The 16,205-nt window shown below is 41.9% G+C and overlaps 1 protein-coding gene across 1 annotated transcript in view; it reads left to right on the plus strand.

Moving 5' to 3' along the window:
* LOC110957865 (ERC protein 2-like) overlaps positions 1 to 16,205 on the plus strand; it is a 164,386-nt gene that overhangs the window by 122,772 nt on the left and 25,409 nt on the right. The window contains exon 17 of the mRNA XM_051949035.1: positions 4,786 to 4,850. Coding sequence (XP_051804995.1) covers positions 4,786 to 4,812 — 27 coding nt within the window. The 3' untranslated portion in view covers positions 4,813 to 4,850. The remainder of the gene's footprint in view (positions 1 to 4,785; positions 4,851 to 16,205) is intronic.

Here is a 16,205-nt window from a genome sequence, read left to right on the forward strand (position 1 = left end):
CAATCTTCAAAGACTGACAGAGAAGATTTTTCTGTCTTCTTTAGTTGATAAAAGCTTCCTGTTATTTGAATGTAATTTAAACTCATCACAGCTCTATTGTTGTCAAGACCCAGTGATTGGGGGGATTCCAAGCTATAAAGATGTGTGTGTGTGTGTGTGTGTGTGTGTGTGTGTGTGTGTGTGTGTGTGTGTGTGTGTGTGTGTGTGTGTGTGTGTGTGTGTGTGTGTGTGTGTGTGTGTGTATATATATATATGGGGCTTGATGAATACCTGGGGATTTCCAACTGAGTCTAAATTCCCATATTTGTTCTATTTACTATGCACTGTTGCATGTTTCTAGACTTTATGAACATTTCTGAAACTGCTGTCTAAATTGGAGTCACGCATGCACTGGGGATCCCCTGTGCTTAATAACTCTAAAACTCATACACACGCTTAAAAGCACACAATACTATCCATGCATCACCCCACACATACTTCAGCAATATGTATCAGGGCAGGATAGCTGGTTTTAATCATTTTATGCTTTTCACGCCTATGGAAGGGCTATTTTTGAGTCGTTCAAGAATGTAAAGGTCTGGGTTTGATTGACACCCATATGCAGACTTTTCACTCAGGAATCTCAAACACACTTGAGTAACATTAAAGGAGGGTATATGGGCATCTACATTATTCTCAGCCTTTGAATAAATCTACATCTAATTTTAAAAATTTTGTATTTGGTTCAGCGTAACGAAAATTTTGAGTGCGGAAACTGACATGTAGAAAAGCTTCACTTGAAACCAACAGACAATGCCGCAAGGACCACCTTTATGTTATGCCGTGTAGTTATTATTGTACACTATGTTATATTTTAAATCTGACTTGCTGAAATAATATTATCAAGCTATTACGCTACATTGTTCTTTTGTATTACTTGCAACCACAGTCGGCTTTCTATTAAACTGTGAACAGCAGGGGCTCAGTTTTTACTATCACACATTACTCTCTGTCACATTATACTTATAAATATCTTAGCTTCAATATGACTACCCAGCACTGTTTTACTGCAGCAGTGTTTATAGTGTTTGACATATGAAACAGTAGCTCTCTGCACGTGATATGTCAACTTTTCAAGTTAGTCTGAAAAAGTTGTGCAAAGAAAGTATTATTAGGGTTGCTGGGAAATCTTGTTAAGAATGTGCAGAATCACAAAATAATTCATAAATCTGGGCAGATTGGATGGATTATACAAACTATTAAGGTTTCACTTTTATGTCTATACAAGAGAACTGTGAAGCTTCATCCTGCATATAAGCAGCATCTGGGGAAAAATGAAAGCTGAAGTTTAAAATGGGGGTGCAAATGCAAATATTTTAAAGACAGAGTAGATTAGACTTTGCCCACAAATGTGTATATTTGCAAATTACATAAATGACATCTTTCATGTGGGACTGGGAGATATATTGAATTAGACTGACAGATTGCAGTAGTTACTGCTGTTTCCTTGGATAGGACTGTACATTTGAGCTTTGCCAGTCAAACCAACCAACAGAATCTCACACCAGTGAGCTCCACTCTCTGTTACATTTTGAAGGAATAGTGGAAAAAAATAGTTTGTAACAAATTACAAACACATTTCTGATTAATGCATGCTTGCCAAGTCTTTATGTCTTTTACCGCCTCACTATCGCTCCTTCACGGCTAGCAAATCTTTTATTAGATAGGGCGGAACTTGTCATCATGGTTACCCCGAAAACTCTTCATTTAGGAAAAATGCCATATTTGAACCCTAAACATGGCATTTATTCTAACCCGAAGCAAGTATATCAAGTGCTTAACCTTATCCAAGCTTCTAATGTTGTGAAGTGTCATACAAAGCTTGATATTTAAGCCGAGCCACATAGTTTTGGTGCCTAAACCTAACAAGAAAATGAGTAAAAACCAAAACTAAAAAATAACATACAACGTAATTAAAATCTGAAACTGATGATGTTTCGGCCACGACAGCCTTCATCACGGTCTTCTCAGTGAACATTTGCTCTCTGGTTTATGTCGCCAACCTCTTCAACCTCTAAACTCTGTCTGACATTGTCAATATTTCAGACTGGCTGCCTTTTTAACCACGTCACTACTCTCAAATTTTGGAACATAATTTTGTGGAGACAAATTCCAAAATCCCAGGGAAAGAGCAGCTAATATTAGATGTCTCACTTTCCAATGTCACACGGTATGACAAGAAAGAGGACCGGTGGAAAAAAATCACAGCAGTGTGAGCATTTTATTTTAGGAAAGACACTGTACCCGTTCCCACAGTCAAAAAGCCAACCTACAAGTATGCCGAAAACAATCAAGCCCAAGTATGGACCATCCAGCTGCAAAAGTGTTGCAGAGTTCATGTCCTACTTTTTATGTCATTTGTTATTGTTAAACATCTGCTCACAGTGTTTTTTTAAACAATGTTTACAATATTTAAAAGGATAATAGCATTTGTAGTGGTGCCTTTCTTTTTGTTGGTGTTGCACATATAGCCTTAGTAACTAGGGAAAAGCCTATAGTTTTAATTGAACAAAATGGATCATGTTTTGACAGGAGTTTAATTTGAGAGAAAAAAATCTATTCTAATCTTTGTGTAAAAACACTAAAAAGCAATGAAATGTAAATTTTTTTTGCACATATTGTCCAGTCCTACTGGCATGTGAACTAAATGTGTGTCAGAGGTGTGTCAGATTGTCATCACCTCCTTCTATCCACAAGATGCCACCAAACAGATAATTCCGTATCAAAGTTGTATATCTGTTGTTGTTCTTCTTCTTCTTGTATGAAGAACACACACTTAAAAAATAACAAACGAACCCTGTTGACAGAAGTCAGATTTGTCACCTTTTCTCATGTCTGATCTTTGACCTTATGGGGAAGGTGTGTATTTTGTGTGTGTATGTGTGTGTGTGTGTGTGTTCAGTGCTGATTAGGAATATCAGATCGCACACCCTGAACGTCCCTGACGTTCCTGAATTGAGATTGTTTTATCCCCAAGCACTGGGTTTCACATTTCCTTTTGCTCAATTTTTGAGTTTTTTTCTAATGTAATTCTTGCTTGAATTTGTTTTCCCTAATTGCTTTATTGTCTCCTCGTATTTCCTTTCTTGTCCACTCCATTCATTTTTTAATCATACCTCTTCTAGTTCTGTTTTCCATTAAACACCACGTAACCTCTCCGTGTCTCTTTCATTCTTTGCCTCAGTCCAGTCCTTCACTTCTTTCCTCCCTATCTTTTTCATTTCAAAAGTAATGTACAAGTGTGGCCGGTCCAGTGGTTCAGTGCTTTGCAGGGTCCAGGAATGCCACACGAGGATGATTGATGATGGTAATGATAATGATGATGAAGAGGGTCCACACGCTCCCCTTTGAGACCACGGGGCCTTTCCAAGATACGGCTAGTGCCATGAATAACATAACAGTGACCACACATGTGCACTTTTTATGCATTTGCATCTGCTGAAACATAGACAAATGCACACCGCTTACAATTCCAACTGGCTCATCTAAATCACGTAAGCACAGATGCATGCATTGGTATGGTGGATACATAAACACAAGAACACACTTCAAAGTTTTCCAAGAGGCCAAACCGCATGTCATTCAAAACTCATTGCCTCAGTTAGTGAGTCCATCCCAATCCTTTCACTGTATTTCTTCCCCTCTACTTAATTTGTGATGGTTGTAGTCAGAGGACAGGTGAAATCTAATTGGAGGAGACATGCACAGGAAGTGGATTTACCCTCTTGAGATGCACCCAAGGTATCTGTCTCAGTACCGAGTGTGCACAGTTTGACGGGCATGTTGTGCTCATGTTGTTCACATTTAGGCATGCCAGCACCACGGCCAGATACTTGGCAACAGCCACGGAAGGAAATAGAAAGCAGCCATAAAGTGTTTATCAGAGAGTGAATTATACAACCGTTTCTTTTTGGTTGGGTTTTTTTCTTCTAAGCCTTAACATGCTGCTTGCTTCAGGTTTATGAGAAGTAGCACATGGTATTTGGCCTGTTTGTGGGCATGTGTGTGACTCTCCGCGTGTGTATATGTGTGTGTTTAACCTGGCAGAATGAGTAGTTGTAGGTCTGGCTCTGTTTACAAGGCCTGTCACAGCCATTCACTGCATGTTAGCATTTAGCATCTAGCATGTTCCAGTGAAAGGCCATTAAATCTATAGCTTAGCTGCTTAGGTGTAGCCTACTGAGTTTACCAAACTTGTCACAACTACTCAGTTCAACCAAAGCCACTGTGGACCGTAGCCAAGACCCTTGTGTTTTTTTGCTCTGGTGTCACATTAGCATTGACTCTGCTTTGTCGGAGCCTATTTTAGCATTATGCAGGCAAGGGTTTGGCTATGGTGAGCTGCCAGTTCTTGCTAACCGTCATAATGTTAGTGTCCAAGTGAATTATCCTACTTGTTAGCAGGGCCCTTGTCTGCACAGTTTCAGCCCGAAGGAAACCCCTTATGTGTTTAGTTATTGGTTTCTAACAATCACATTGAGGAAGGCATTTCATGATATCATGCATAGCTTTTCTGAATGAGAGCATGCACAGGAACGTTTTGATTAAAAGTTATAGAGGGTTTGGAGGACCATAAGATTATGCACTGAGACTGAAAGGCATAACCACTGGGCCAGAGTTTGTAAATAGTTTTTTTTTAACAGAAACCATATGTTACCACATATATCTTCTCACATTAAGTACTGATAACAAGTAAACTGATGGTTAATGGATGAATCATGGCCTGTTTCCACTATTTCCCCACAGGATGATGAAGAAGGAATATGGGCATGATGACCACTACCGTGGGAGCCCGCATCCGTTTGTTCACAGTAAGTTTCTGCTTCACAGCTGTTGTTGCACCTTCTACTAATTTTAGAGTTAATATTTTCCTTGCCAGGGTGTAGTACTGTATATAAGTTCCAGATTTTTTAATGATCTTCTACACAATAGGCTTCTTCAGTGGGCTTGAGTAACCATTAGCTGGGAACATAGATGGTACCACAATAACCACAGCATTACACAACTCTGACAGAGGAGAGTGTAATAGAACCCAACTCCTTTTCCATTGCTTGTGAATTTCAGTCGGCTAAAAAGCGTCGATTTGATTCAGAGGTTTATGGCTGCTTTCTGTAAAGTGTTCATATGCTGCCTGTGCTGCATGTGGCACATGTCCTCTGTGGCTATATAGGTAACTGTGTGGTATTAGACCTATACACACCCAGCAGCCTAAAGCCAGCATACCAGGGCCCATAGGTGATAAAAACGACACGGTGAGAAAAACCAGAGATGGATGAGTCTGTCTCTACGCACACTGCTTTTTCAGTCCATAGTAAAGTTTTACCAAGCTTCCCCGCCCCTTTGTGTGCCAGTGTGTGGGGTACTTAATTAGAATACAACACAGAACAGCCATGAAGCTTTTTTTTTTTTAGGCTGTAAGCCGAAAAAGCATAAAATGAAGAATGCCAAGTCATAAAGCATAATTCCTGTTTTGGGGGTTTTATATAGAAGCCCCCCCCCCCCCCCCCCCATAGGCTCAGGTAGCCTTTGAAGACAGACGTGCAGAAAGAGGTATGTGCAGGCAGGGTTATGGTTTGCTTGAAGCTGTAAAGTAAAGAGGGACATAGAAAGGTATGAAAGAAAACAAGTTTAGAAAAAAAAATGTGTATATGTATGTATATGAAAGATGAGACAGATAGACAAAGAGGGACATGGAAAGAGAATGAAATGGTGCCTATGTATATACGGTGTGTGGGAACGAGAACAAAAACCAGGCTGCATGGTATACTCATACTTTCCAGTGCATATCATTCTTTTCCCCCAGTAATCCACAGGTGGACCATCACAAGCAGATTCTGTCTCTAACCTCAATGACTTAGTAGTTGTGCACTTTGCCCCAGCACTGCTTTTGGGATTAAGAGTCCTATAGCTTGTGTGTGAGCAAATGGCTTGTCTTCCTGCAGTGCAAAGCTTTTTTCTTGTGTGTGTGATGCTTGTGTGCGCATTTGCGAGTGTGTACGTCTGTGTGTGTGTTCAAGAGCGTGTTGCTGAGCAATACAGTGCCGGAGCAGCCCACATAGCCGATAATCCAGTCCATGTGTGCCGAGAATGCAGCAGTGTCGGGATTCACCGTAATGAAACAGACCACACTGCCCCCTTTCTCCCTCTCTTTCCATCTCTCCATCTTTTTCCATCACTCCTCTTCTTTCCACCTTTCTCAGGGTTTTTGCTCTTTGCCCCACTCTAACACGTATTCCTCAAGGTAAACCTGGAGTTGGACCCGCGAGTAGCCCACTCGTTCCGTATCTCCAATCAGATATCATGATGGTGTGTGTGCTCATGTTCATGCGTATGGGTGTGTGTATTAGTGCTTCTTATCCCAGTCTAATAGAATAAGCCAGGCACATTAGCCTTTAGTGCAGAGTGGTGTTGTGGCTAGCGCTATCAGTGCTGCTCATCTATCCACTGCTGTTATTCTGGCAGTGTACAACACGAGCGCAGCTAACGTGTATTAGCCATCCTCTATGGGAGAACAGATGGGAGCCATTCAGCGGTATGTAGCTACAGCGCAATAAGGCCAGACCTAATCCCCATATCCTGTCCCTGAGTGAGCCCTCCCTAATATGAGCAAACAGAGATGACAGCACCGATAGACAAATAGCTGGGGATCTGTCTGTCTGTGAGCGTGTATGTATGCTAGATTTGATTGGTGCTTCTTATGGGTAACCTTGAGTGTCAGTGCTCGGCTGCATTTTGAAATCCACACAAACTTAAGTGCTGAGTTTGAGTTGGCAAGTTGGAGCTCTAAACATCCAGGTGTGGATTTGTATTGGTTAGCCATGGTTCTGTCTTAGACGATACTTGACTCTGATTGGCTCATTGGGGTTGTGTATGTCCTGCTGTTGATTACAGAGGTTTTGTTTACCCTCTGGCCTCCTAGATCCCCCCCTCCTCTAATGAAATAAGAATGTCCTTTTGGACAGGGAGCACCAGAGAAGGGGGTTGGAGGAAAAAGTGAAGGAAAACATGGGGCCCAAAAAGTGAAGCAGAGCGGGGGGAAGAGATTTTCTGGAAACATTATGCTTTTATCCCACCGTGAAGTTATTTGTACTGAATAAAGCGAAAAGAAGTTGAGAGGCTTTCCAAGTGGGGACAGAAATATGTTTGTGTACGTGTGTGTATGTGCACATGAATGTGTGTGAAGGCAGGAAGGAGTGAGGCCTTGTTCAGGTTAAAACAAGTCAAGAAGATGGCTTTCATTTTGCCCATGCTGTGTTTGTAGAGAATACAGTGTTTGTATGGCTACATTGTGTACATCAGCGAGTGTCCCACCGCTGTGCATGCATAGCTTACGCAAGTCTATAAAATGTAGCTCAGTGAGAAACTGAAACTGGCCAGCAAACTCTCAGTCCCACTTATCACCAAAAATTACAATGAATTTAAGATAGTGCTCAGTTGCTCTTCATTCCCCAAAACTGACCTGACAACCTATAATAACTCATGGACTCAAATATGAAAGCAAAGCCTATAAATTTGTGTGTGATCGTGTTTGTTAAACACACAAAAAGTACAAAAAGGGGTCTTTTATGAAAGCTTTTTACATGCAGTTGTTAAGTGTTTGGAAATTTACAGAAATGTGAGGGAAAAATATCTTTAGAATGTTTATAACGAACTATAACTGAGCTTTTAAAGCCCAGACATCCAGTGCAGTGAATATCACTTACACAGTCTCACAGACATGATGATAGCTGTTTATAGTTATGTGATGTGTCTGTTTTTTTCAAAATCTCACCTTGTTAACATTCTTGTAGTGAACAGTAAACAAATCATCAAGCATTAAACCTAACAGAATTATCACTGGTAAGTTTTAATTCACGGTTGGCTTCCAAAGAAAATTGTGCCAGGAGCGTTTGAAATGGCCAAGCCAGCCCTGCCACTTTTTACCTGCACAGTCTGCCAGGATGAATCTCCAGCGTAAACAACTATTACCCCACGCATTAATTACAACAAGCTGATAGCGCATGTTTTTTACAAGTCGCCTGAAGAAATATCTGCTCCTTGTTATCAACAAAGCTCAGTGTTAATTCATGAATACTCTAATTTTGTTTTTTCAAACTGTCAGGAGTCAATACAAAACAACGTCTCATCAATCATGCATTGGATTTGTGTATGAAAATAGATTTAGTTGGAGTATATTTACTTATGGAGTCTCTAGATAGTAATTGGAACCACGCTGTTATTCTGGTTTGTTTGCTATAAGTAGTTGTCAGATACTCGCTACTCCTTTTGCGTTTGCTTTTTTGCTTGACACCCTGTCTTTAGGCAATAAAATGTCTCATAAAAATTTCAATATTTTTGCAGCTTATCTTTGTCTAGGTGGTCCTCTTAGCAGCCAATGCCAAAACTATGTGTGCATTTGGGCTTATAGATATGTCCTCCTGCAAGGCCAGGCTTCACCACGTGTCTTTGGTAATCAGTGAACCATGGTTTGGAGGTCAGTAGAGGCGTCGGACCGAGGCCATCCTTCAGCCAGCTGTCAGTGTTATAAGTCTGCGAAGTCAAAGGTTGTTCCACCAGGTTGAGCATGAGTGGAGAGAACTCAATAACTCAACAACACCTGAGAGGCGACACCTGAGAATTCTGTATGTTGTATCGTTTTCAATGCTTCCTCAAACGCTATCTGACTAAGACTCCAAACTTGTACTTGAGATGATGCGAGCTGCTGTTTGTCTTTATGTGCATGGAAACTGAGGAAAAACTTGCTTTGCTAGAGATCAAAAATTTAAAGGTTTGAAAAAAAAAAACAATGTCCAAGAGCAATCGGATGATGCAGGCCCTTAATCCTAACAAAAATAATTATGTTTAAAGAGCTCCAAGTATACCAACTAAGGTGGTCTAACGGTCTAAATATTGCCATTATCATATTTATAGAGGGACAAATGAATGAAATCATCCATGTAAAAATACACTGTGCAACAAAGACTAGACAAATGCAAGCTTGCCCTGGAGAAGGGCAGGAATTTGACATTCTGCAGCAAATTAGAAAACACTGTGAAAAGCGTGAGATAGAAGTTCAGTCCCAGTCATGGCCTCCTTTGTTTCTGTAGTTATAGTGTGACATCATGATTAATTTTACAATTATATATTGCTTTTTAAATGCCACGCACAATATTGCTTTTAAGTAGGTAAGTGAAGAGCAGGGATAGAGTTGCTTTGTCATTGTCAGCATGTGAAGCTGTCGACAGACAGGACCCAGAGACAGTTCTTCAGCCCCAACAGACAGAGGAGGAGGGGAAGAGAAGGAAGAGGGGAAGGAACAACTGGCAATGTTGTGAGGCAGACAAGTTTATTCGTGTTTTCTTTGTGTGTGTGTGTGTGTGTGTGTGTGTGTGTGTGTGTGTGTGTGTGTGTGTGTGTGTGTGTGTGTGTGTGTGTGTGTGTGTGTGTGTGTGTGTGTGTGTGTGTGTGTGTATTTGTGTGTGGTTTTCTTGAAGTTGCATGAAGGAGAGGACAGTTAGACACCTGATGTGTGGATCATAAGGCAGTTTGTCTGAGTAAGCTCCCTTTTCCCACCCACAACACACTCATTACACACGCAAAGAGACGGCCACACACACAATGGCTCATGCAAACAAGCAAATGTGCGGGAAAGACTAATAGCTGGGTTTTGCAGTTCTGTGATTGCAAGTAAATCCCCACTCGTAAGTGCTTATCCATGCAGCGAAAATTAGCATATGTGTGCTGCACATCTAATCAGAATGAATCTACAAAGCTTTGTGTGAGCAACCGGAGCCGCACAGCCAGAACGTGGAGATCTGAAGAGTCTAACATCTAATTAATGGTATAAGCCCCACCTCTTCCTTCACTCACCTGCCCCCAAATGTCCTTTTGAGTGCAGATGTTATTCTTTCAAACCACTCATCTGGTATCCCAATAGAATTTGTCCTATGGCAGCTGATGGAGGCCTGAGTCAGCATCCTCTTGCAGCCGCAGTGGGCCCTGAGCCCAGACATTATCACTGACTATGCTGTCCAGTTAAGAATTTAAAGTCTGTTTTACTATAATATCATTTAGAGTTTTGTTTGAGTGGTATTTTTAGTCTTGTTTTGTAGATTTTTGCGTAAATCCAAAGTCCAATAGGATATTTTGAGTTTTGGGATGCCCTAGCACCTCTTGAATGTTTGCATTTTATACGGTCTGGTCAACATTCTCAATTCAGAAAACATTGTCAGTGCTGCAGTTCTCTTCTTTTGTCCTGTGCACTGCTGAGTGCTCTCACCTCAGTTGTCTTTTTTACGCAGTACGGTAGGTACAAGGGAGTAGGAGCAGGTTTGTAAGTGAAAATAATGCTAATGTCCTCCAGTTGCATCACTTCGGGTCCAATTTGCATTACTAAGTCTTTTTTGTGTGTAATTAGAGACCTGAAATTTTGCATCATTTCAGGTAATTGCAAACAAGGAACATGCAAGAAACATTAACCCTCTAAAACTGCCTAATCCTGATTGAATGTCCTCACAAATTACAATCACCTGGAATGAAATTAATAATTCAGTGCACTCTAATAACCCTAAAAGTTTGTAGATACAGTTTGTCTGTAAGCTGAAATTCTTTTACTGAACCACCTCATCTTCCCTTCTCTGTCTGAACATGCCAGGTGTGATTCAGTCTGTCTGTAAACTTCTCTCTCCTCTTCTCTTTGCTCTCTGTGCAAGCCAGCCTGCAGTCATAAATCAGTACACCTCAAGCTGTCGCTATTTTTCACCTCTCTTTCCCTCCTTTCCTCCTTTTTTCTTCTCTCTGTTTTATGCTTTATCAGTTATCCCCATCAGCCCTTCAAATGCCATTGCCACAACGTACTTCCAAGTGCTTTGTGGCTTTGCTGACATCCAGAATGTTATAAATGCAACTCTAAATGTTTTGGTAGAACAGTGTGATGTTGAAGACAGTTTTGGAAAACAGATTGATTAATTAAATACCTTTAACGAGCTCTTGCTTTGCAGCCAATATCTGTGTGTGTGTGCGTGCGTGCGTGCACATGTAGAGAGATCAAGAGAGAGAGAAAAAAGAGAGAAAGATCCTGGCAGGATTAAAAGGGTGTTTTTTGAGCTTATGAAGATGGCAGCACACAAAAGCCTTTCCCTCAGGAGAAACTTGCACCTGGGGAGGCACTTGCATGCTTTTGTGTGTGTGCATGTTTATGAGCGATCGAGAGTAAAGTAATTGTACATCAGGGACCTCTCAGTGGGATGATCTGGAGGTCAGAACCCCTGTTCAAGCAGGATTACTTCCCAAAGAGAAAGTCAGAACATCCACAAAGAAGCACTGATAGAGGGAGGTATCGGGATTTGGAGACAGAGAAAAGGGAATCACAGTCTTTTGACTTTAAACCTGTTATTTTCCTCAGACTTCCTGTACTCGCCTCGCACTCCCTCTCTTGAACAGACACCCATGGACACATGCACACACAGCAACACTAAAAGCACTAAAAATACCATACAGCCTCAGGTCTTGGTTAAGGCCTCTGTTGTTCCCCAAACTATGTTTTTAACGTAGAGAACCACCCTCAGGCTGCCAATCACAGACGTGGCTGCTGCTCCGAGGCAGAAAGAGATATTAGGGGGCAGAAAGAGCTCCGTCTCCCTGAATGTCTTCCTCTGCCTCTGCTTTGAGTGGTGGGGGTTGCCACAAACTAGTAGCACTCACACCTGCTGACTTTACTATATGTGGCCACTCACTGAAAGGATGTCACACCCTGCAAATTGCAGCACTTTTGATACCTCAACTCATGCACCACTGCAGGCATTTGCACACATATATACATGCAGACATACATACACTTAAGTCGCCTAATAGAAAGCAAACATTTATGATCAAGATTGACACCCACGGAAACACTGTGGCGGAGAAATAACACTAAATGTATTTTAATAAGTAATAGCAGAAGGAATTTCACTATTTTCTTTCCCCATTATAGAAATGCCAGAGCTGCTATCAGACACTCCTTGTAGAATTGAAGAGGAAAACTAACAGGAATTTACCTGTTTCCTCCGGCTGAAAGTCATCCCAGTGCAGAGTCAGCGGAGAGGCTTCATAACTTGGGCTATCGCGGAACTACTGTAATAACATCAACAGCCTTTGGACTGCCACTCAACATTAGGGGGCGACCACTAATTAGGCCTCGTATAACAGTAGGCTGCAGTTTATTTCTCACGCTAGCCGAACACGTTCCCAAAGGTCGTCCACATCGAGCAAGCTTGTAAAAAACAAGATGTGCCGCATTGACATCTGTCAAAACAACAACACCGTCCTTCATAATTGATGTCTTGCCGTGTTATTAGTTATGATAGCTTTCTGACATTTGCTGACATTTTTTATCAGTGACCTTTTTCAAACCGGTGTGATGTTTGTGATTTTAGGCTTCGAATTGAAAAAAAATAGGTCATGGGCCTTTTTGCTGCAGGGTACCCATATGACATGGGTAGTAAAATGTTTTAAAGCCCCTGAGTCTGAGGGCTACAGAATAAACTTCTCATTTGGGCCCCACGCTGAAAAAAGTGCATAAACTCCTGGCCCGAACGAAAGTTAGCCCAACACAGCTCAGCTTGTTGGACTGTGTGGTGTGTTTTCAGCCAGGTTGTGTTTTCCAGTGAAACCCTAGAATTGGATGCCAGAGTGGCCTCTCTCTCTGTCACTAGATCGGCTCAGACAAGCAGATTAGTGCTGTAGCTGCTCTGTGTGTCACTCGCAGCTTACTGTATGCCACTGCTATAATCCCTGACATCAAACCAATGGGTCAGGCTATTTTACATGGGTGCCTTTCCCTATATATGTATGCACTTACACTAACACATACACACCCAGACACCCATGCAACCACGCACCAACGCGTGTGCGCGCACACACACACACACACATCTTCCACATGTGCAGTAGAACTCCCTCTTCCATTCCTCCTCCCTCTCTCTTATCTGGGCCTGTGGAAAAGACTCACTTGTACGATGACATTCAGCACAGGATTAATGCCCATGTAAGACCCTCCTCAGCTTACACCGCCACTGCCAAGAGGGGATCTATACAATCACACACTCTCATGCAACCTTGTACACACTGTGACAGAGACGCAACCGCACGCGCGCACACATAGTGCAACCAGACAAGCGCAGACTCATTTGTGTGCGCACTTTCTCAGACACACACAAGTCCCTCCACCCTTGTTGTTTAGCATGTTGTCCTCATATTACTCCGGGCCAAAGGAAGTCTCTCTGCTCAACAAACACAGTTGCACACACACACACCTCATAAAGGCGCACACGTACACTGACATCCTTTTGTCTTACAACTATCCTCATTGCTCTTCTGTCTGAAACAAGGGTTGCTAGAAATGAACCCAAACACCAATCCCATTTCTCAGTTATGGAATCGTGGACACAATCTTAACTCCCCTCCCCAACTCACATATATACAGTACTGTTGAGAACTGGGGCAGATTGATCACAGACCCCCTAAATTTTAGTTGTGCAAAGGCCAGACATGGTCAGGACCTTGGTTAAGATGCTGCTGTGTAACTGGGTCACATTGTGTATGTTTCTTATTTTTTGTGCATACCTCCAGAGGTTTGCTGGTCGGGTCTGGAGAGGATTCACATCGAAATGCGTTCTGATTGGGCTAGACAGCGATCCCTTTCTGATTGGTTGTTTATCCCCAGGCTCCTACTTTGGTAGTTGCTTTGAATTAGTGCATCTCCGTCACCCCCTTCTATTTTCCTCTGTTCTTTTTCTTCTCATTCTCCATTTCTATATCTTTGTGGAGAGCTGCTTGTTACGTGTTTGATGTGAGTGCGTTTGACTGGCTGAAACAGAACCAGCAGTGGGCTGTTCTGTGTTTCTGCTCTCCTCAGTGTGAAGATGGTTGCTCAAGGTAACAAAAGTGCTAAGTGGTTAGTTAAAAACTGCTAATATATAAAAACATAGTCGTTGTTTTACCGATAGATTGAAATGAGTCTTGTACCTAAGGCTGGGTATTGTTGGAGATTATTTTTGTGTGAACATGTTGCCAAAGTTTCAGCAGATGTACCAATATTATCATGAATATAAAGACGTTTTTTGGTTGTATTTACAAAAACCATTTCTCCTTTTAGAAGTGGAAGCTCTCAGATGTAAATTGAGTCTAAACCCAAAAGCCATAGGTTAGCATTGCCTAAATACAGAATGTTTTCTCTACAGTAGAGAAAGGAGACAGTATTATAATGAAGCAATTTGGGTTCATTTATATCAAGAACTACTATTTCTAATGCTCTATAGTATTGTGTAGACACAATCTGCTCTGTACCAGAAAAATACTAACAATACCCCATCCTTTTGCTTTCTTTCTGTGCTTATCTATATCCCATTTTGAGACTTTTTCCGCCTGATTGTTTAATTTCGAAGAATTCCCTTGAAATGAAAATGCTGACTACTATTTCAGTGAGGCTACATTCCACTGACAGGAGAAGACCAATTTTATATGGCAAAGGCATCAAAATTCTCAGAGGTAACATATTCATCTTCCTGTGACACCCAACGTGCCTTTAAAAAACACTCCTATCGCCCACTTGTAATATAAACTAGGTTAAACATGAACTGTACACCAGCTGGCTAACAGTGGGAGAGAGAGAGGGGGCTAGCTGAGCAAGAGAGAGACTTTCTTGATTATTCGTTCTCACCAAAAGCAGAGCAGACCATGGCAGGGTAAAACACAACACCAGTCGTCAATAGGTGCCATTGTACTTTTGCTCTACTCTAATATCCTATCCAGGAGTGGCCCAGCCTGTCAGAGTGTGTACGCAGCAGGGCTTCAACCTTGCAGCTATGGGATTAGCTCCACTGCTGGGTGGTCCTCTTAGTCCGGATCTCAGAGCGGCATCACAGTTTACTGCAAACTCATTCTAGGTGTCAGGATTGACACAGGCTTGATCTCTAAGATTTGTGTGTGACCAGAGCAGCCTTATTGTACTTGATGTTTGGCTTGATTTGAGCGCATTTAAATATCGCAGTTGTGTTTCGTTGAACTGATTAGAAGAGGAAAGTTTTAGGGTTCGAGAAAGGGTCTTGAAGGTTGTTGGATTGAATCTCCAGCGTTGTTGGCTGAGCGAAATGAGTAAATGCTTCAGATCTAGTGTTACTGCTCTGTGGCCAACATTCGAAAGCTACGACTGCATTATGAAGTACTTAGACCAGAACTGGCGAAGGACAATTTTCTTGCTTGTAGTGGCGGACAGCGGGTGCGATAGGATCTGGTGTGTGCATGGATGCAACCAAAAGCTGGCCAGTTAGCTAATGATTCGACATTGTATTTGCTCTGTCATTTGACACTTGATAGCCATGCAGCTAAGAAACATAAAAAGGCGAAAAATAAGTTCCACCTGAATGCAAGGTCAGTCCCTGAAATTGCATGGCTGTTGGGTAGTTTTGCTGTTTCACTGCTGAAACAAGGTGTGACTGTAACCTTAGTCAGCTACCACTGGGGATGTGAGGCAAGGTGTTGCTGGCATTACTAACTTACAGGATAAATTACAGGTTAGGAGAAAAGACAAAGAAAGGTTTGTAATGTTTGGGATGCTGCATAATGGAATCATAACCGCGGGGCAGTTATTATTTCCGAAACATAGCCATTACTCATTGTTTTGTGTTCTTTTTCTCTCCTTTGGCTTCCTACTTTTTCTTCCGTCCTTGAACTCGTCACTCTTGAGTAGTTGGGCTGGCTGTAATGAGGACAGAGAAGTAGTTTGCGTTTCCCCATTGCAGGATTGCATAGACATACACACACACATACATAGAGAGGCAGCACATGTTCTCCATAACAAAAAAATCCCACAGACAGACAGGTAGTGTGACAGGAGTAGAGCTGTCGGGGGCCTGGTGCTCTCCCCGTTTGAAAGGATGGAAGCGGAGGACAATGTAAACACTCTGTCACACACATAAACAAAGCCCCGCTCAGGTTTCACTGCACAGTTACAGAAAGCTCACCCTTTCTTTTATAGAAAAAGTATTTGTGTAATTTGTTTATGTGAGATTCCATAGACCTAATGGGAAAATGGCTTTTTCAGCATCACACCACACCTGAGTTCAATTTCACTAGCTCCCTCTCACAGACAGATCGTAAAGATGGCATACCAGAATGGATGCAATCTGTCTTTCTCTTCTGCATCT

The sequence above is a fragment of the Acanthochromis polyacanthus genome, chromosome 6 (genome assembly GCF_021347895.1).
Source record: "Acanthochromis polyacanthus isolate Apoly-LR-REF ecotype Palm Island chromosome 6, KAUST_Apoly_ChrSc, whole genome shotgun sequence".
In the NCBI taxonomy this organism is placed as follows: Eukaryota; Metazoa; Chordata; class Actinopteri; family Pomacentridae; genus Acanthochromis; species Acanthochromis polyacanthus.